At 43.8% G+C, this 21465-nt stretch overlaps 1 protein-coding gene across 2 annotated transcripts in view; it reads left to right on the top strand.

Annotated features, from left to right (window-relative positions):
• Positions 1–20748, top strand: part of STK4 (serine/threonine kinase 4) — a 47085-nt gene extending 26337 nt beyond the window's left edge. For both annotated transcript variants that reach the window (XM_041478850.1, XM_041478849.1), the window contains one exon: positions 17675–20748. In XM_041478850.1, coding sequence (XP_041334784.1) covers positions 17675–17833 — 159 coding nt within the window. In that variant the 3' untranslated portion in view covers positions 17834–20748. The remainder of the gene's footprint in view (positions 1–17674) is intronic.
• Positions 20749–21465: the final 717 nt, after the last annotated feature.

The raw sequence follows: 21465 nt of genomic DNA, 5'->3' as shown, positions 1-21465 counted from the left end.
TATCCCCTCTCATGTTTGAGCAACGATCTTTTAAGCTCTGTTTGACTGTGCACAATATTTTCAACAACATTATGATTTATTTACCATGGGGAGAAAAATACTAATTATGGGCAAAAATTCTTGCTTTTAGGAAGAACATAATAAACTCTAGCAGAGATTGCTGCAGGGGTAGGCTGATAATAGGCAGGCTGCATTGTATGGATAATTCCTAATTGCCATAATCAGATCTCAGAATTTCTGTAGTTGCATTTCATTTTGCCAGTGAACATTAGTCACATGCTGTTGCACAGACTTAATAATGCTAGAAGATTTGTTTAGACAATGTCCTACATTTTTTCACTTTAATCTTTCAGTAGTACTGTAACATATAGGAAAATTAGTTGTGTAGTGTTTCCTGCCCTTAGACACAACAAATCCTTTACTTATTCCTATTTTAAAAGCCTTTTAACTGCTCTGAGCACATCAGTATTCTAATATCACTTGTGGTTAAAGCAGAATCATTTGTTTTTATTCTGGCCCTGCTTGAAAGTCCCTCCGTGTTGCCAAACCTATTGTAGCACATATTTGTGGATCAGCCAGTCATGAATGTTTGGTATTACATCAGTAATCCTTTTATTGAAAGCCTGTTTTGTTAGCAAATTAGAGGTGCCAGCCACTCCTGGCTTATGGGAGTTTTGACAACACTGAAACCTTTTCAATTTTATTTCATGAGTGTGGTCCCACAGGCAAAAATCAGTGGCAGCTGGGCCTCAGTCAGTCTCAAATTTTGCCATCGTGATGTGGCTGTGGGTTTTTTTTAATACCTGTAGTGTTGAGCTTAGGTTTTGCTGTAATTCTAAGTCATATTTTTTTCATTTATCAGTGAATTTCTGCTATGCTGGGGGCTTGTTTTGGATGTGAAGTCAAGTAGGACATGAACTTCTGACAGAGATTAGGGCAAGAGTACTGCAGGACATCAAGTCTTGTTGGAATTGGGGCTGTTTGCTCCAAGGCTTTCTTTGACTCCAGCACCTGTGGATCTGCCAACCATTCCTTGCCTGTTGGGAGCTGAATTGGTGAATTTGCTGGGTGTGTGGCTGCTCTCTGTGCTGCCCTGCAGAGTAGCAGGAGGGAGCTGGACTGTCCAAGGGAGGCAGTGCCATTCCCCTGCAGAACTCCTGCCTTTCTGCACTGGCAGTCTCCATCCTGCTGGGAAGAAAGGTAACAACCAGAATCAAGGCTTATGTCTCTTTCCTAAGGAGTGTGCTGCTTCTTTTGGGAAAACCCTGATTTGCTTGCATCTGCAAGGTCTTGGTGAGTCAGACCTGTTCCCATTCCTGCAATTCACAACAGCCCTGATGTGGGTCCATCCTTCTCCTTGGCTTAATGGAGAGGATCTGCATTCACAGGTTCTCTCACTGAAGCAGAAACACTTCGGAGCAGAGCTTCTGTCCTTGGGAAAATGAAATTAACATATAGCCTGGAGAATGTCAGGCTCTGCAGAAGTGGAAGGAGTAGACGTGGCCAGTTTGTCGGATTTCCGTGGGAGGTGGCAGTCGCCGTGGCCTTTGGTCACGGTGCCACCACCCTGCAGCCTGTGTTTCAGCTCTGGGTCCATGCTGAGTGCCATTCTCGGGGCTGCCTCGTCCCTTTAGCTCCCTCTGAGTGTCTGGCTGGCTGCTGATGGGGATTTCTTTGGACGGGAAAGATTGCTGTGATTTCCCTGCATTCCAAAGCAGCCTGCATCACTTCTCAGTGCACAGGTCATCTCTCTCTCTGCTGCTGGGGAGGGCTGTCCTGCAAGCCACAGAGCTGTGGCTTAGGGAGTTTTTCCAGGGTGGAATAAAGAAGGATGAGCAGGAGGTGTTAATTGCCTCTAATTGGGAGACAGAATGCAAGAGCTCATCGGCTGCCACTTCTTCCAGGGCTGCAGAGGCAGAGCCCCCAGGTACCAGCAGCAGTTCTGGTCTCCACACCCTGCCTGTCAGAGTTGCAGGAGTTGTGGGATTACACCCAGCCCTTCCCCACCTCTTGATCTCTTCCCAGTTGTTTCACCTGATGCTTCCAAAGTCCTCGGGCCACAATTTGCTGTCCATGTGTGACTTCTCTGAGAAATGTGCTCCTTAAAATAGACCAGTGTTGAAATTAGACATCTTCATTTCGGAAGTATCTGTACACAACTTACCTGGCCTCTGGTTTTGTTTGCTTACCCTGAGTCCTGCCCAGGGCTCCTTGGAGCTGGAAGCTGTAGGAGTTGGATGCTGGCTCACTAAGCCACTGGTCTGACAAGTGGTTGAAGCAAAGCATCAAGAAAACTCCTATAATTTAATTAAGTCCAGTTTCTAAAAGTATATTTGCATCTTTTGGAGATCTTAAATTGCAAGAGTTGGTATCACAACTGCAGTCTCCTTCAAATAGCTGAATAATTGCATGTCCATTTATAATTATTTGGTTGAAAACTGATATTTTCTCTGTCTCTAAGCAGCTTCTGGCCAGGACTTTTAACAGCTACTGCTTAGATTTTTCTTTTTTTACAAGTATAATGTAGATAAAAGCAACCTTCCTCTTCCCTGAGTGAAGATATAATTCTTTTTCTTGAAGTAGTAAAGAAAAATAAAAATTTTTGTTTACAGAAGACAGTGATTGATTATGGCGATCTCACCTGGGATATTCTGTTATTATTCACATCCCCATTTCTGTGCTTTTACTTAGCAGTTCAAAACGTTACATTGGAAACAGATTTTTAAAATAAATAAATAAATAAGTAAGCCCACTTCTGGTATGTTTACCAGCAAAAGAGGGAAGTGTGTTGGTAATGGTGTCTTCAGCTTGTTTAGCCTGAACAAGAGGCTGCTTGTTTGCAGTGAAAACGTGAATCTGTTTCCTTCTGGTTAGACAAGTTAGGTATTGGTGTGATAGCAGGAAACTGGAGTTGCTGAGAAGTGTACAGAAAGCTGAATTCTTTCAGAGCAAGGCTGCCAGAGCACTAGGAGCACTGTCACTGTAAGACACGAAAAAACACAACGTGAACACACTGCTGTTCTCGAGGAAAAAAGGGAAGTTATTTTCTGACTCCAACATTTCTAGATTTCCAAAGGTGACAGTGGATAGGAGGGTGACAGTGCCACCTCTCCAGGGACACTGGACAAACCAACAGTCCATCAAATTTCTCTTCCTCCATAAAAGAATGCAAAACAATAAGTTATTTAAGGAAAGTGTGTGAGAAAGTTTGCTACAAGAATGTAAACATGAGAAGGCTTAGAAAATCTTAAAAAATCACGGCGACATACCGTGGCATATTTTTGTATGTATTTTATTCTCTATTTTGTGGGTGGACAGCAGCCTGCAGATCAGCGTGCCTGTGTCAGGTGTGGTCCAGGCAGGCAGGACGCAGGATGGCAGTGGGCTGGAGCCCAGGGAGGCGCACTGAGGATGCCCTGGGAGCTGCTCAGGCTGGCACCAGCGGGCACAGAGCCAGCGGGGAGCCCAGGGACTGCAGCCCCTGCTGCCCCCTGACCCTGCGGAGCTGCTGCAGCTCCCCTGGCCGTGGCTCAGCACAGCTCAGCCCTCCCAGCCCTGCTGAGCCCTGCCTGCGCGCTGGAACCATCTGTTTCTCTCACTGCTAGTGATTTATAGGGAGGAACTGCTGGAGGGCAGGTGATTTATTGCTTATCAATAACAGTAAACACACGCTGCTTTACAATGACCAGAGTCTCTAATTTATTGCCTTCTGTCTGTGGAGGTGTCATTTGTCTTGTGAACAGCTCGTTGTCTGCCAGTACCTGGAACATTCAACGGCTTTGGTTTCTCTGAACATCCATTTGGATAGCATTTGTTAGCAATCTAATATTGATGCTTTATAGCTTTACTACCTTTTGTCCTTTTAAAAGTTCAATCGATTAAAAACTTGAGAGTATTTTCTGTGCAGTTGCCAGCTTTGAAAATGATGGCAGACTGAATAATTGGCTCTTATTTTGTTGGAATTGGTCTTTGGGTCATTGCTGGCAGTAGGAAGGAGGCATGCTGAGGAGGCAGGGTTAAGGCAGATGCTAGGAATACTTGCATTATATGGGAAAGCTGCTGGTGTGTGACTGCTTATAATTTATCATTTGTAGTGTTTCCTGACTTTGCTGTGATCCTCTTAGGTTTATCTTCTTTTTACTTCTGCCTTTTAAGCAGCTTGGTAAAGGTGTCAGATGCAGGCCTCTGCACTGATCTTTCTGTTTCTCCTTTCTCCCAGACAAATTACTCAAGTGAGTAATTTGAGTTGGTTACTGAGACACCAGAAAGTCTGTCTGCTTGGACAGCAGCAAAAAAAGCTGGTTTAGAGTGTGCACATTTGTAGGTCATTTAAATGGCATCACTGAAAATCAAATAATCTTGTGACTTCTATTGAATTATTATGAAACTTAGATTATATCCTTTATTTTCTAAGAGAGCAAGTTTCTCTGACCCTCGTGTAATGAATGAAGATTGATTGTTTAAAAAATTTGTCTTAATACTTATAGTTTTGTGTAGAAGAATAAAAAAGTTTGGTTAAAGTAGAGCATTTTTCAATAACATTTTTGGAAGACTAAACCAAACACTTTGAGTGAATCTTCAGGGATTTCTCTGTCCAAGTGTTTCTTCCCTTCATCTATCATGAACTCTCCTTTTTCCCAGTGGTGACTGGAATAAAAATTACTTCTGAGGCACTGACTTCTTCCAATAGTCTTACTTTGAACATAAAGTGAACTTATTTGCTGGGGCATTCATCAGTTTGAGAGATAAAGCCAGATCTGGGATGGCTGATTGATATCTCTGTCCAGGCACTGTGGAACTAGGGCAGGTTCCTGGTGGGGAAGCAAGAAAACTTGAGGTACTTGTTTCTGCTGTGCTGGATCTAAAATAAAGATTTCTTTCTGTGGGAGAGCATTAAGGCTACTTTTCCTTTTTTGGGTTTTTTTGGGGGTTTTTTTGGACTTTTTTTTTTCTTGTTGGTTTTTTGGGGTTTTTGTTTTGTTTGGTTGGGTTTTTTTGTTTTATTTTTGTTTTTGTGGGAGGGAGGGAAACAAACTCGAATAAAAGGACTCTTTTCTGACAAAGGGAGGCAGTCCAGGATAAACAATTATTAACTTTCAAACCTGAATTGTACCCCCGTGGTATCTCCTGCTTATTGAGGAGGATCTTGAAGTGTATTGCTTAGATGTAGTTCCACTGTGAAGTATGATTTATAAAAAGAGACAGGTTTTCCTGATGTTTTATTCATTGGTTTTAAATGTCACCTGTCTTGATTCATAACACTGACATTCCTTGAATGGATTTCCTTTTTTTTTTCTCTTCAGCCATCTGCCAAGAATTTTTAAAGCTCTCTTAATTGTTTATTTCTCTTTTAAGCATTACCTTTCCATTATATTTAGTATGTTCTTCCCAGCAAATATTTTAATTTGTGACATCTTTATTAAGGACAAATGGTTCATTCTGTCACCTTGCAGTCAAACAATCTTTTTAAAAATAAGCCCAGGAGCAGCTTGCTTCTCTCTTTTATTGTTTGAGTAGTGTTGAATCTTCTGTAACATTTGCATGAGGAAGACACTGTGAACCTCACTGCAAACCTCACTGGGTTTGTGGCTGTGTCAAACCACCAATGTGATTCACAGCGAGTTCTGTGCACGTAGGTTTGATAAACCTTTCCAAATTCCCTTTATAACAACAACGAAAGAAGAATATACCACATTTGTTTAAAAAATTTGTTAGCAATATTTAAAATTGAAAAAGGTACTTCAGAGACGTGACTCCTGTCTCTGCTGGGGGAGAGAACAGATTCCTGCTCTCTCCATTTGGTAACAGGGTCATTGCTCACCACCTGCTTTCACTTTGGTGCAAACTGACATTGATTGCAAAGCACTTACTGCCACAACTTGCTGTCAGATTTTCATTTTTTGCTATATTTTTGTATATAGCAGGCCTTCTGTGACATGAGGCTTTTAGATGAAACCTGCAGCAAGTGGGAAGTAAAATGAGTTGCTGTAGTTTGTTGCTTAGGTCATAGCCCTTAATGGAGACTGAAATAATGTAACCTGAAATCGACTTCATATCAGACTACTCAGACTTGTAAATTCAATGTCCTGGACTATCTTGGAGGCCCTTTGCCTACTGTAGATTTAATCTGCTAAGACATTGACTGAAAGTTTTGCAGACGAGCTAAGTAACTAAAAGAATTTCATCCTGGGTATGTGATTATTGGGTTTGTTCCACTGCTGCTGCATGGTTAAGGTCAGGCTGCAACATGCATTTCTGCTTTGGGAAAAGGGGAGAGGAATTGGTAGCTGAAGGTGTGATGCTGGAAAAATGTTCTCTGACCACTCGGAATTCTTTAGAAAACCTGTTTGAGCCTTGTTGTGCCTTGAGATCTGTTTTCAGGGCTGGATGTGTTCTTGGCACAGCATCTCCCCTAAAGAAAGAACACTGCTGCTGAAACAAGATCTATGTGAAATGCTTCTGAAATCTTCTTCCAGCTCATCTGTCAGTGCAAATGTTTGCAAAGGGTAATGTAGCTTAAAAAGACGAGCTTGTCCAGGTTTTTCTCATCTGTACCAAAAAGGGCTCCTTTTGGAGAGTCTTTGCATGGAGAGTCTGTTATAGCTGCTCTGGGTTGCCTTTGGGGATGGAGTCTGGAAAAGTCAGGGGATGGAGCCTCCATCAGGCCTCTGTGAACTCTTTCCAGTGGGCAGGGTCTCATCTGGACCAGTGCCTGAAATGGTGAACTGTGAGAGGAGCAAAGTTACCTCAGCTTTGAGTGCTGGACCTGGTGCATTTGACCTTGTGCAGCCTCTCGTGTGTTCCTTTAAAACCTGCGGGAGCATCGAGGCGTTGCTTATTGCCAGAGTAACTGGTGTGTGCAACCTTGGGGTGTCTTAGCTCAGATACTGGGGTGAAATCCTTCCCTGGGAGGGTGGGCAGGCCCTGGCACAGGGTGCCCAGAGCAGCTGTGGCTGCCCCTGGATCCCTGGCAGTGCCCAAGGCCAGGCTGGAGCAGCCTGGGGTGGTGGAAGGTGTCCCTGCCATGGCAGGGGTGGCACTGGGTGGGCTTTCAGGTCCCTTCCCACCCAAACCATTTTATGATTCATAATCAAAGCTCTCACCTTCAGCAAGAGGGAGAAAGAACAGCTCAATACATACAGACTGATACAGTCTGAAAGGAATGTTATTCAGGAATTAAGTGTTTAATTCCTTCTTGTTTTGTGTCCTGCCATCATGCAGGGTCATTATAAATGGATACCCAAGTAATAGTGAGCAGCTGGGGAAACCTTTCACAGTGAGTTGTGCAGGTTAATTCAAGACAGATTTTGTGGAGGTGGTTCACTTGGGGACTGTCCCAAAAAATATTTGCCTCTTAAATATTAAACACATGCCCCTGGTTTTAAAGGCAACTGCACGGACATGCGGCTATTCATTTTTCCAGAATGCCCTGGAAATCTCTGTAGTTCAGTCTTTCCTCAGAAAGCTTTTAATTCTCCTTCCTGTCTTCTTTGCCTTCAAGTTGCAGCTGTTTCTTCCTTTTCCTGAGTGAAATAGGGGAGGCAGAGCAGCATTGGATCAGGGTTTTATAATAAACCTCACTTTTGGGTAGATAATGTGGCGTCTTCCTGAAAACAAACCCCTATCAGCAGCTCTCCTGGAGTTGGAACTAAAATGGAAGACTAAGATTCAAAAATGTCTGTTGAATAAAGTTTAATACTCTTAAGATAAATAGGTCTAAGTTATTTAAAGCTATAATGGCTGCTTGCCATGGATGATGTAGTCTGAAGCCTTTGAAACTGAAATTCTGTGTTTTAAGCCTTCACTGTGCCTTGCAGATTTGAGTGTGTGAAGTCTTCAGATATGTTAATGATGCTTCTTACTCCACATCATTAATAAAGGCTGTATTCAAGTACTGATTTAGTGTTAATTAATTGGTTACCACTTCAGTTACATTTGTGTTTCATACTGAGAAATGTTGTATGAATTAATCACTCTGAGTTCAGGTATTCTCACTTCTTCAGTTGTTCTGCTTTATTCAGGATAAGTGATCCTGAATGGAGAAGTTAATTGTTAATCCTTCAGCAAGTAGGGCCCTTAGGAGCAAGGGAGAGAGGGGTGCAGGGTACCTGAACTGGAAGGGAGCTCCTTTATGGGTATATGTACCCTTCCTAGAAGAGCTTTGTTAAACTTTTCAGACTTGTAAAAAATTTTTGTTTGATTTAAAGGAATTAGCATTTTCTGACAGATTGCTCTCGCTAAAATAAAGGAGAAAAAACCCACATTGGTCAGCTCTGTACTTTATAGCTGAGTTGTGCAGCTAGCCAGATCCTCATGGCCTAATGACATGATTTATTTTAGCATGTTCAGAGGTATTTTTGTACTCTTACTTAAGAAAATTAAATCATAATCACTTAGAGAAGGAAAAAACCCTGCTGTTTTTATTTAATCAAACCTCTGGCAAGCAAGTGCTTTTTAAAAGCAAACGGTGCTCCTTTTTTTTCTTTTTTTTTTTTTTTTTTTTTTGCTTGCTTGTCCAGACAGGCTGACCTTTTAGCTGGGTTTGTAATTCAGTTACTGAAAAAAGAATAGCAGTGAGATAACTTATCTTTGTGGTTATAGGATTAGGCAGCCACTTTCTAAGTTCCTAAAGGATTTCAAGGTTTGGACTTCTTGAAGTTCGGTGCTGCAGAATAACACTGACACCATTTGTCATTCCCTTTGTTTACACTAAGTGTGCACAGGACTTGGGATGATTTTGGAAGTGAATGGGGCTATTCACACTCATAATTGACACTAAGGCTAGAAAGGGGAATTTAATCTTTGAGTTAGAAGATTAAAGTGAATTGCTCTTTTTTTAAAAAGCTTTATTTCTTTAATGATCACTCAGCACTCATATAAGTGAGTAGACCTTTGGATGGGTTTTCTTCCTTAATACTTCAGGACGATGCTGAGGGTAGTAACAGCTTGGAGAGGTTCTATGGTTGGGCTTTCAAAACTTCCCTGAGCCGTGTAAGGATTACAGCAGGGATTAGTGAAGTGCAGATCTTGGCTGAGAGCAGCCCAGGGATGCCAGTGCTGTTGAGCCAGGCTCTGGTGTTCCCCCAGTTCTGTCAGGGTAGCCAGGGGGAACGGGATGTTTGCTGGGAATTGGGAATTTCCTGATACCTTGCTGTCTCAGTTTGGAAAGACAGGTGTGTGCTAAGGAAGGCAGGAGCCTCCCCTGAAATTGAAAATGTAAACCCCCTCCCTCCAAATTGTTATAAATTTGAAATTAAGGGGCTCTCAGGCAAAAATATGGGAGCAGGAATAACAGTTCTTTATTAGGGAAGAAAATAAAAAAATAAAATAAACAATGCAGTAAACCAAACCAACACTGACAGAGTCAGAACACAACCTGGCACCCTGTGGGTCAGGCTGTTGGTAGCAGTCCAGCTGGAATTGTGGCTGCAGTCCTCCTGGAGTGTCAGGGGTGGTTCTGCTGGAGCAGGGATCCTGTGGAAGGGTGCAGTCTTCCTCTGAAGATCCAGTGGAAGAGGCAGCTGCTGGTCCTCTGGGAATCCAGTGGAGAAGCTGCTCTGCTGTCCCAGAATCTCAGATTGTATCCAGGTAGGAATGCTTGGCTCCTCCCCTGGGCAGAGCATCACACAATGGGACGATGGAATTTTATCAGCCATGCAGGGACACTCACTGGCCATGGACAGAAAAGATCTGCTGGAAGGAGAATTGGTTTATGGAAGAGGTAAGGAAAACTGCCCAATGAACAGCAGATAACTGCCCCACCTCTGAGAGCTGGCAAATAGAACACACACTGCCTTGCAATCCAGGACACTTGCCAGCAGCAAAGCTGCTCTCTGGTTCCTAAAGGCTTTCAAGGAATAGGGGAAAACGTCCAAAGTGTGGGGAGGGTGGGAAGGCAGAGGTGCCTCTGAGCTGGTGAGGAGCAGTTGTGTGCCCGGGGCGTGTGTGTCTCCTCCAGGGCAGCCTCAGGAATGGGCTGCTCACGGTGGGATTGGGAAAGGTCCTTGCTGAGCCAGCAGGATCAAACATCAGTGTAAATGCAGCCTGAAACAAGATAGAGTGGAGTGGCAAAGCTGTGGCAGTTCTTGCTAGAGAAGAGCAGTGGCCTCAGCAGGCACTGGTGGGACCCCAGCAGGGAAGCAGTGCTGGAACAGAGGGACAGCTGTCCCTGGAGCTGGGATCCTCTGCTGCCTGGGAGAAGCCTTGCTCAGGGTGCCTGGCTGGGGAGAGAGGTCTTGGCAGCTGTCACTCCTCAGAGGCAGTTCCCAGTTTAGATGTGATCTTGCCAGTGTGCCTGGCAAGGAGAAGGATGGCACACATGGCCCTCCAAGAATTCTGTAGGGGTAGTACAGATGCCATGGTCTGGTTGTGAACCTTTATTTTAATCAAGTGAGCAGAGCTACATGGAAAATTAACTGTGATCCTTATTGGCATTCATAACAATAAGGTGTTTCAGTAGCTCCACATCTGTGGAAGTGAGGTAGAGCCATCCCAAACACTTCACTTAGAGGGTCTCCTCTGATACAACTCTGTTAAGATGCACTTTTCCACTTCAGCTGGGGATCAAAAGCTGAGTGTGTGGTAGTGCCCATCTTTTCTTCCACAAAAGTGATGCTGTGATTGCACTTAAATATTTAACTGGCTGAAGCTGACTTCACCTCTGGGTCATCTGATGATCTTATTGAAAGTGTTGTTCCTTTGTGGAAAGCCATCTGCTGTTCAGGTGAGGGCACATCCTCTCCAGATGTGCACTGATCACAGCTCCTGCTCTTTCTTTGGGCAGTTGTAGCTGCTGTGCTGTTTTGGCTGGTGCTGGGTGCTGCAGCCCATGATGTGTTTTGCCAGTCTATTGCCTAAATAATTAAGGTGCTTTAAAAGCAGAAGCTTGTGCTGCTGAGACTTATTTTTCAAATCTTTTGAAAGATTAATATCTGTATTTTTAATCTTGCATGAAATCCTACAATGAGTGCATTTCATCCACTGCTTTCATAACAGTGAGAAACTTCACTGACATGCTGATGCTAAAAGGGAGGAAAAGCAAGATAATTAGTGCTTGTGTGGGCACAAGGGCTTGTTCTGATTTACTGCAGCCCCTCTGTAGCATGGCTGCTTGACAGATCTGTGAAGTTGTAGGGACCTGATGGATGAGGAGAAATGGTCAGAAAGTGCCAGTAGGTCCTTGTGTCCTTTGCATTTGACAGCTTAAAGTGAATAAATAGTTAATGCCTGCTCATACATTACATCAAGGCTTTCTTGTGCTGGAAACGCAAATGAGAACGAGGCACTTAATTTTTAGAGCAGTGATTGAAAGTATGCCAAGTGATATTGAGGCAGCATTTCAGGAAAAATGCTATGGGAAAAAATCGCATGCTATTCCAACACCAATTTATATCACCATCTTCAAGATCTAAAGTCTGGAGCACTGCTTAGCCTGAGAAATTACCTTACTACAATTTAATTTTGGCTGGAGAAATTGAGGACTTTTTTTTTTTTTTTCTGGTTTAAAAAAAGTGCATAGTACTTTTGAGTAATCTGTGTCCTCAGAGTATATTTGATGTGAGCATTTAATGGATACCACGTTTAACCAGTCTTTCAAGTTACAGAGAGCTAATTCCAGGATAATCTCAGCTCTTACACTTGTCAGAGCTCCCACTGCTGAATCCCTGAGCTCTGACTCCCCTCCCTGGCCCGTGCTCTTGTAGCACCACTGCAGCTGCAGGCTGAGCTCTGCCCAAGGTGGCTGCTGCAAACAGCCCCAGCATCTGATGGGAGAGCTCCTCCCAAAAATAAAACTCTGCTTGAGGGGCTGATAGCAGAAAAGTTCAGGAGTTGAGGTGGGTGCACATCAAACTGATCTGCAGGGCTCTGGAGAAGGAGGTGTCAGTGTGCCCTTGGTTTTATCAGCAGGGAAGCATCTTGATAGCCGTGGTGATAGCCAAGGTCAAGTGAAGCAAGAGGTTAATTATTCTGTTCTGGGAAGAGCCTCCCTTCCTAAAGGACACCTGAACATTTAATTGAACTTGTAGGAATTGTTTTATACCTGTCTCATATGTAGCCACCTCTGCTGTCGAGTGTGCTCATCAACAGCCTCCCCTGAGGGGCTCCCACACTACTGAGGTCCCAGTTGGTTGTGCAGGTTTTGTTTTTCCAAAGCAAACTGTTGTTACTGTATTACCGTGGTGATGCTTTTCATTATCTCACACAGCAAATTCCTGTTTGGCATTTAATGTTTAGCATAGCTTGGGTAACTTGATTTGGGTAAAACCCCTTCTCAAGCCACGTTTAGAGTTTGCCTAAATACACACAAAAAATTGATGGGTTGTGCTCCCTGCTGATGGGATTGATGAGTTTGATGGGGGGCTTTGATCACTGGGTGTGCAATCAAGAGCTGTTAGATTGCAGCATAAAACTAGGCTTAAAAGGAAACTATAACAATAAAAGCTGTGCTAAATAGACAATTAATTTGTTTTTCCTTGGCTCCCATCTAGCTTGTATCTTTTCTAAGAATTTATTTCCCTGTGTAGCGTGGGAAGCTGCAATTTTATTACTTCTGTATTTTAGTCTTCAAACTCCCACTGCCCCTTATGAAGTGATAATTGCCAAAGCCAGTTTTTCTAAAGGCTATATAAAACTTAAAAGTTTGACATCAAGTTATGTTGAGCAGTAAATGCCACCTTGAATTTCTGGGTGAAAGGCAGGCAGAGCAATTGCTACAGCTGGGTGTTTTCTTTCTAAAAAGCCACAGGCTCTTGGTAACAGTGGGAGGAAATTCGGAAAACACCCTGAGCGTGTGGAAGACAAGTGTTCAAACTCACAGGAATTATGGTAGAGGAATATGTCTAGAGGGCTAAGGAAGAAGAGAACAACTTCCTAATTTTATTTGTAGGATTGGTTGTAGTACCAAGACTTGAAAATATTCTCTTTCTGAAAAACTGTTCACATGCTTTCACCAGGAGGAAAGTAACTTCATCTCACCAGTGTGATACATACTCCAATTTTAGTTCCAGAAGTCATGGTCCATCTGCATGTTTGAAAAGTGATGGTAGAAAAACTGCATTCCCCCCATGGGATGGAGGGTTCCTGTTTGGCACAAGCCTCAGGATTTCAAAGACAGTATTTAAAAGCAAAGCCCAGATGGCTTGAAACCTTGCAGACATGTAAAGAAAAGGCTTTGTGCTAAATGCAGGGGTCAAATGCAGTGTCAGTGAGTAAAAAGAAAGTTTCAGGAGGAACATGTTTTCTACTTGCCCCAAGATAATATTTTTTGATTCCTGTGCAGTCAGTGAACTAGAGCTTGGCCAAAACTCTTTGTTGGGAGAGAAATGAGTGAAAGCTGCTGGGAAAGAGCTCTTTTCTGTGTGATGCTCGTAATTCATGCAGCAAGGAGATTTGGCTGGCAGTGGTTTTGCCAGAGGAGCAGATAAGAATGATGGCTGAAGTGACTCAGGGGTCACTGCATGGCTGTATTTATGTCAGTAGTGCAGGCTGGTCCAGGCAGGGGTGACCTTGTGCTGCTCAAGGGCTCTTGAGGGACCAGAGAATGTGCCAACCCCCAAACTGGGCAAGCTACAGACCTTGCTGTGGGCAAACCAGCACGGCTGCTCCTTGCTGTGAGGGCTGTGGGTACTAAGAGGACTGTGGTAAATTATTTGCATCAGCTTCTAATTCAAAAAGTTTTAACCATTTGGGGATTTTTGTTTGGTTTTTGTGGGGTTGGTGCAGAGGCTGAGTTAATTCTCTAGGCTTTGTGTTTTACAACAGATGTTTTTTTATGTGAAACAGAAATCTGCCATGGTGGCAGGGTTTTGGGCTGTGTCCTGTTTAGGACAGAGCAGCAGAGGTATAAAGTTCAAACCGTGGTGCCCTTGAATACCAAACCTGTGGCTGTGTCTGCAGAGAGCTTATACTTATTCTCCTTTTGGTGCTTAGGCTCATTTACATTCAGTAGAATATCATGTTGCTGTGACACTTTACCTGACTGTAGGAAATGCAAGTGGGGTTTTTTTCCCCCCTGTTTTTAAAATGCTGATTTGAAAGAACTGCAACTCAGAAGCAGTTTGCTGAGTTGAACATTATTCAGTGGGGTAGTTGTCTGCAAATCTGTCAGAAATGCTGACAAAGGAATGTCATTAATAGCTTACAAATCTTCTCCTTGAGGAAGAAACTGTATTTCAAATGATCTGTTCCTGATTTGTCCATCACTACTGCGTAGGCGTGGAAAGGCTGTAGGTTTTGTCCTTCCAAAGGATATAATTATGTATGTCCTTCTGAATTATACAGTAGAAATCATCAGCATGTTAAAACAAGATGTTGCTGTCAGTGGTGTCTGAAGAAAACAAACAGCATCCAACAGCTGTGGGTGAGAGGCTTGCAGATGAACACTTCCACCTCTGACATATGTCTTCAGTTGGGCATTTTTACAGAGTTAAGATCATTCTCAAAACCTCAAGTAAAAATGCAAATGTTAATCAAACAGTTAAAAATTAGCTTTCTCAACATACAGGCTTGCTGGAAGAGTTTCATGTGCTGCCTCCTCACCGTTTTGATAGATTTGTTTGGCCAACCTTAGAACAAGTATTTTTTATCCAGCTTTACATTTGAAATGAGATTCCTTCCTTTAGAAGTTTGTCTTAGGTATTTGATCAGCATGGACAAAAATAGATAGCTTTTACAGAGAGAGTTAGACTTCTTAGAGCAGAGGAAATGCTGAGAAGTGAGGAGAGGAATGGGACTGAGCCCGTGGCTAAAACCAGCTCTAATTGCAGCTGCTCTGTGCTGAGACTTTACCCTGAGTAACCGTCTGTCATGAGATGCTGTCCTTGTCCTTCTTGTCTTATTTTGCTCCTGGCGTTTCTCTAAGAGAATAATGTCAGTGTCCCAGGAGTGCAGAAACAGATATACTGGAGTCTAAAACTTCATTTCTGGGAGAAAGCCTGTCTGTGGCATTGCCTTACAGTGAAATGCCAGGCAGCAAAGTGAAATGGAGGCCATCACATTTTGAACAGTTTAGTTTATTTTCCTTCTGAAGATGTGTGTGTGTGAGTGGAAGGACAGGCTGAGTAATTGCCCAGGCTCTTGCTGTCACAGCAGGAGCAGAGGGCTGGGTGTCCCCTGCTCTGTGTGGCTCTCGTGGCTCTCATCACCCACTGGGGACCTGCCAGTCTGCCATCAGCTCATCTGGGCTGAGCAGTCACCTCCTGGACCTTGCACCAGCGTTGCCCTTTGGCTTCTCCACCCCTTCCAGGAGTAGCATGGCATTCACAGACAGTGTGCCATTATTCCAGGTGAAAACTGTGAGTTGTTCCTGCTCACTGACACAGCTCTGCACACAGGGTGTTCCTGTGCTCCCAGGTTCCTGGCACATGCACTTGCCCCCCTTCCTCTCCAGCCTCCCTGTCGTGTTTAAGCCGTGATCGGCTCTGTAAGCGGCCGCTGTGCTCTGCGTCATGCAGGTAACCCACTTCCAGTTGGCTCACATTCACATAAATCTGTGGGCTTTGCCCACTCCAGACTTAGCTGTGCTCCAGCATCTTCCACTCTGTTCAGCCATCTGTCCTGGCAAACGCAGTGCCTGGAATTGTCAAAGCTGTTGTGTCCCTTGGCAAGCAGCTCTTACACTTTGCAGGAAGGCTTGGTGTGTCGCTGTGCACGGAGGATGTCCCCAGTGCTCCATCCTGTCCAAGGACAGCTGTAGGGCAGCGTTTTCTCACTGTACATCTGCTCTGCCAGCTCAGGCACTTTGTTTCTGGCTCCAAGCAGCACCCAGGCTCTTCAGGAGGAATTCAGAGAAGGCTCAAAGGGCATCCCTGGAAGATTGCAGCCTGAGGGCAATTTCTCACATCTAATAGTTGGCTTACACCTTGAGCAAGGTGGTTTAGATTTGTTCCAGTACTCTCTTTAAGCACTCCAGCACTGGGAGAGGTGTAGCTGCTTAGTATATGTATTCAGTACTTGTATTAATATTTTCTTACGTTTTGCATTTTTATTTGACTTTTCAATTCCCTAGACTGTGAGGAAGTGGAATGTTGAATAATTACCTGCTCCTTAATAAATTAGTGTGAAAAGGCAACTGGTGCCATGCATCAACTTAAACTGCTGCCTGTTAAAGTTGCATTAATGTGTATAAATAATATATATCTTTGTGGAGGAAGTGCTTTGTCTTTCTAATGAACAGTTGCCTGATTGGAAAGGCTGAAGTACTGTATACCCTGGGCAGAAAGGTTGTTTCATGTGTGCCTGGATTATTAAAATGGATTTGTGATCTTGAAACAGCAACTAGGAAAGATCTGGTTTAGCAGAATATGCTAAAGAACTTCAAAAGACATTGTGAGAAATTAGGTAGCAGGTGACTTTGTGATTTAGGGAGTGGTATCTCTTCCACCTCAGGAAAAGGCATCAGGAGTTTCATATCTTAGTTTTAAGGAGTGATGCAAACTGCCATTACACATTCATTTGTTGCCTTATAGTAGGCAGCAAACATTTCACTCTGTGTTTTGGTTCAGAAATGGCTTGAAGAACAGTCATGACAGCTGATTAATTAACAGCTAAACTAGGACAGCTCCACTTGCTCGAAAATAAAGATAAGTCACTTTATTATGACATTTGTTGAAAGAAAAAAAAATTTGACAGTTCTTTGTGCACAAGAAAGAACCCAAATTATTTTGCATATTCTTGGCATCCACAGCAGGTGCTTAGTGATAGCAGGTGCTGCACAGTCATTTCTGTCCTTCTGGAGTGCCTGTAAAACAGTCTCTCCTGTGGTCACTTGGTCTTGGATGGGGAAAGGACTGGTGCTTAAGTAAACATTTGAAGCATTTCCAGTGTCCATATTTTTAATATTATACTAAAATCCTGTCTGTTGCACCAGTTATAATATTATGACATTACATAAAGGCTGCAGCTGTGGACAGTCTAGACTGTCCCAGGCCACACTTGGCATCTGTAATCACAGAGCAAAACTTTCCTGTGCCAGTTCTCAGCAAACTGCCACAGACAAGAGCAGCCAATTAAACAAAGGTCAGGCAGAGAGAGAGAATTCAGGGAGAGGGAGCTTGTCCACATGAGCCTGACATCTTCACGTGTACAGGAAAATACAAATTGGACTTGCATATTTTATCAGTACAAGGCTGACCCAAAGTGACCTGGTGTGTGTTTGTGCTCTGAGATTTCTGGTGTAGCAGAGTCTGAATTCCTCATCACGACTGAAATTCAGCCTGATTGTACATAATTGCCTTTTTTTTTTTTCTCACATGCAGCTTTTGTCAATGATGTGATTTTCTTGCTGTTCACTATGTCTCCTTTAGTCATTTAGCATAAGGAGGTTTAGTTGCAAAGAAAGGGGAGGAGAAGAGAGGTTTGCTTTCCTTCCATCTCAGTGCAGCATTTCTGTCCTAAACCTGCAAAACGAAGCATTAGAAAAGCAACATTCCACTGGTTGGCTGTGTGCTCACACTGCCAACAACCAGAGCATGTCATGTACCTGTGAAACGGGCAGAAGCAGTGTTCTGAGGCTCCCACCACTCTCACTGAGGGCAGCAGGCTGGAGCAGAGCTCTGGGTGTCTTTCCCTGCTGAAGATGCTCTGTGGCCGTCAGCGGAGCAGCAGGATCCCTGCAGCTGTGTGGGTGGTGGTTGCACTGATGCCAATGCCTGTTCCTCTTCTGTCTCCCTGCTAGCTGAAGACGTGGAGCGTGGATGAGCTTCAGAAGAGGCTGTCTGCCCTGGACCCCATGATGGAGCAGGAGATCGAGGAGATCCGCCAGAAGTACCAGTCCAAGCGGCAGCCCATCCTCGACGCCATCGAAGCCAAGAAGCGGCGGCAGCAGAACTTCTGAGCCACGGGTAGAGCCATCCATCCTCAATCAGCCCCTTGCTTTCGTGACTACTGAACAGATTGATTTCTATTGAAATATGCTAGCAAAATAGAGGGCAATACTTCTGCTCGTTTATTTTTCCATAGCACCTTTGTGAACTCAGGAATGCCATCGTGTGGGAAATCCTGATTGTATGTTTTAATGTTAGACTTGTATTTAAAACATAATTCCAAAAGAGTTCTGTTACTGTTTTTAGGAGGGTTGTTTTTAAACCAGAGGAACCAGATAGAAATTGGCTAATGAAAGTTGGCTCACTCTCTTTTCAACTGAACTTTCAGGAGTCTATTTTGGTTTAAGTTAATACAGATGGTTGTCTGTAACAGCTGATTCTTTTGTGGGTTTTTTGTTTTTGTTTTCCTTTGTGAATGCACAGACTCAATTTCAAGCTGTTAACTGTTTCTACTGTTAAGGTACTGATAAGTTTTAGGTCACTGAAGAGAGCAGGTGAGAACATGTACAAACTGTTCCAGCCTTTTGAAAGAAACTTAAATCTCAGTTTTTAAAAAGCCTGTAATAAGCCCCATGCCTTACACTGTGTGCTTTAAGCAAGTGTGATATCTTCATGACCTCAGTTTTGTCCTCGTTTTGTGTACTTCATAAATTTATACGAGTAGATAAAGCATGTTGTGCCTCCATAAGAAATTACATTCTGTAATTTAAAATCCACACCCAGTTAAAACCAAAAGCCAGTCAGTGATCTGATACCCCTTTGTCTGTCTGTTTGGAAATGTCCTTCAGGGAGACCCTGCTGAGAATGGAGTGCTGGGAAAAGGAAACAGCGTTTGAATGGGTGGAAGTTGTGTGAACCTCTCTCAGGATTTAGGTACTTCAGCTGTGTCCAAGAGGACTTGAAAATCTCCACAGCTTGTGAAATATTTTATAGGCTTCATTTCAAATTTACATCTTTGGATGCTTGAATAAAAACTTCATTTCACAATCCTTCACATTTCTGCAAGGTTTAGCACATCAGGAGAGTCAAACTGAAAGTAAAGACTGTTAAATTAACAAAGATGTGCATTTATGGTGGTGGAGCAAAGGCAGAGTTTATCTGGATGAGAAGATAATTACCAATGTCCTGCTGGAAGAGGTTCAGTCTCTTCCAGCTCCTCTGGATACTCTTGAGCTGTTTTTTTTAATTTCCCTGCCATCCCTGCCCAGCACAGCTCAATCAGCGCGATGCCCCAAGCATGTACAATCGCTGTGAGGACGCTGCAATCAGCTCACATCAGAGTGGACAGTAAAGCAAAGCCTGTTTGCAGGGCAGACTGAGCAGTGCCTCTGCCCCTGGGCTCTAACAGCACAGCTGTGTGGGTTTAGGTGTGCCTGGCATATGATGGAACGTTTGGGCAGAGCAAGTGTTTCTACCAATGTTTTTTTATTTTGCCCTGATAGAGGGAACAGTTTCCACGTCGTGCTTCTGAACTGGGCCTTGGTACATCACCTGGATGATTAAACAGCAGTGTCTCCTGAATCAAAGGTGATGTGTTTGTTTCATGTTTCTGTAGGGTCTTGTTTCCCCCCTGGAGCAGGCTCTTGGCTGCTGCTCACAGTTCTGCTCCACAGCTGTGAAAGGAACCAAGCCATCCTTACCCTCTGCAGGGCTCCTTGCATGGGTTTGCCTCAGTTTGCTAATGCAGTGGGGTCACAGCTGTCCCTAAGGAGAAGGGAGGCAGTAAGCAGTGTATGTAGGTGCTGCAGGAGGAGTACATCCTGGCACAGCCAGCAATCTGACAGCCCCAGGTGCTGGGGAACATCATACCGTGCTCATCTGGAATCTGTGCAATAGGCTTTGCCCTCTCCATGTCTTTATGATGAGCAATTTTCATGAGCATCCTTTGCATCGAAGAAACTCCTCCAGCTTAGCAGGGAGTTCTCTGGTCAGTGTTGGATCTTGAATTGTGTGGATCTGGCCCAGCACCTCTGGTGTGGCAGACACAGAGGTCTGTGACATGGTAAACTGTGCACTGCCTGTGTGGTGTGGGTCAGGCCCGTCCTGCTGGAAGGATTTTTTCCTCTGCACTGTATAGATAACTCTGTAGAGATCAGAGGGCATTAGAAACCCCAACTTTAAGGTGAAACACCACGGGGTGGTGTCTATTTACAGAATATGCAACCTGTGACTGCTGTAACTGAATGTAAGCACTCTTGAAATACTCTGCTTTGCTGACGTGATTGTCTTAAAATATAGCAAACGAACCAAAATAACTAAAACTGATCCAATGGCTTAACTGTCTTTGAACCTTTCTAAAATGCTTGCAGTGGGTGAGACTTAATGATGTTTCTTGCATTTGGAGCTGTAGTGCAGAGGAATTATTTTCTCCTTCACTGATTTTCAATTTGTTGGAGAAAATATTTCCCTTTTTGGTCCCTTTGTAGAATGTCTGGGAACCTGTTCATTCTCAGAGTACCTGTTCATTCCTCAGAGTCCTCCAAGCTATGATCAAGGCTGGTACCATAAGGGAAGGATGTTTTGACAAAGTTTTGAGCAAAAAACTTGCATAACTGAGAAGCTGCATTCATGAGCTCCTTGGGTCCATCTGCATTTGGAAAGGGTTCTGGACAAACCATTCTCTTTGCTTCTGAAACCCAGAGATACGGTGTCAGTCATGTGAGACTTAACAAATGTGAAGTTTGTAGCTTTAACTTTTTTTGTAACAAAGAAATTAGCAACACTGGCATAAACTGCTGACTTGAAATGCTGTTTTGTAAGATCTGGCTGTTTGTATATAATAGTGTTGGGTCTTTAGTTTGTATATGTATGGAACAGTAACTTTTATTGCATTCCTCTCGGTTTGATACAGGAGATTTTGTTTGATCTTTCTCAAATATCTTGCCTTATTTGTTCAAAGGGGCAAATAAACTGTCCCTACCTGAAAGCATCAGTGTTGTGTCTCATATTTGTGCATTGCAGTGCTCGGGGGTGTTGCTGTTTACCAGGACAAGTTTTAACACGATGCACCTCCACTCAGCCAGTGTTATGCAACATTCTGGAGGAGAGCACAAGCTTGCAGGAACACAGGCAGTGAACGTGTCAGACACATGTTTTAAAACTTTACTAATTCTGCAGCTCGGGGTGAGATTGCTTGAGCAGAGAGGCAGCTCCATGTGCTGGCAGCTCTGTGGGGCTCAGCAGGTGATGCTCAGGCAGTTCCAACAGGGAGGAGCACGGGCAGCCCTGCCTGGAGCTCCAGCCATGCAGGGGGGATGATTGCCCCATGGGTGCTTTGGCAGATGGGGATGCTGAGCTCTGCTGTAGGTCCTTTTTGTCTCTGCAGCAGCTTCCCTGAGCCTGCAGGCACATTTGGGGCTAGGTACATACCAGTTTATCCACCTTCCTACACAACAGGTGAGGCTAGAGGCTCACTCCTAATTCTGGCTCACTGGCTGCACTTTGAGCTTTCTAGCTCAGGAAAAGACGAAGCTGACAGTGAGTGGGTGCTGCCTTCCAATGGTGAACTGTTGGCTTCGATGTGGTTTCCCTGAGCAGTTACTAAATCTGTCCTGGAGGGATGACTAACTGGAGCAGAGACAGAATTCATTCAGGAGTCAGCTTTGGTTAGCAATTCCGGAAGAAACAAAATAGATCTGAGCTT

The sequence above is a fragment of the Pyrgilauda ruficollis genome, unplaced genomic scaffold (genome assembly GCF_017590135.1).
Source record: "Pyrgilauda ruficollis isolate IOZ18807 unplaced genomic scaffold, ASM1759013v1 scaffold46, whole genome shotgun sequence".
Lineage (NCBI taxonomy): Eukaryota > Metazoa > Chordata > Aves > Passeriformes > Passeridae > Pyrgilauda > Pyrgilauda ruficollis.
The sequence above is the reverse complement of the archived record's forward strand: the minus strand, read 5'-3'. Positions and strand labels throughout refer to the sequence as shown.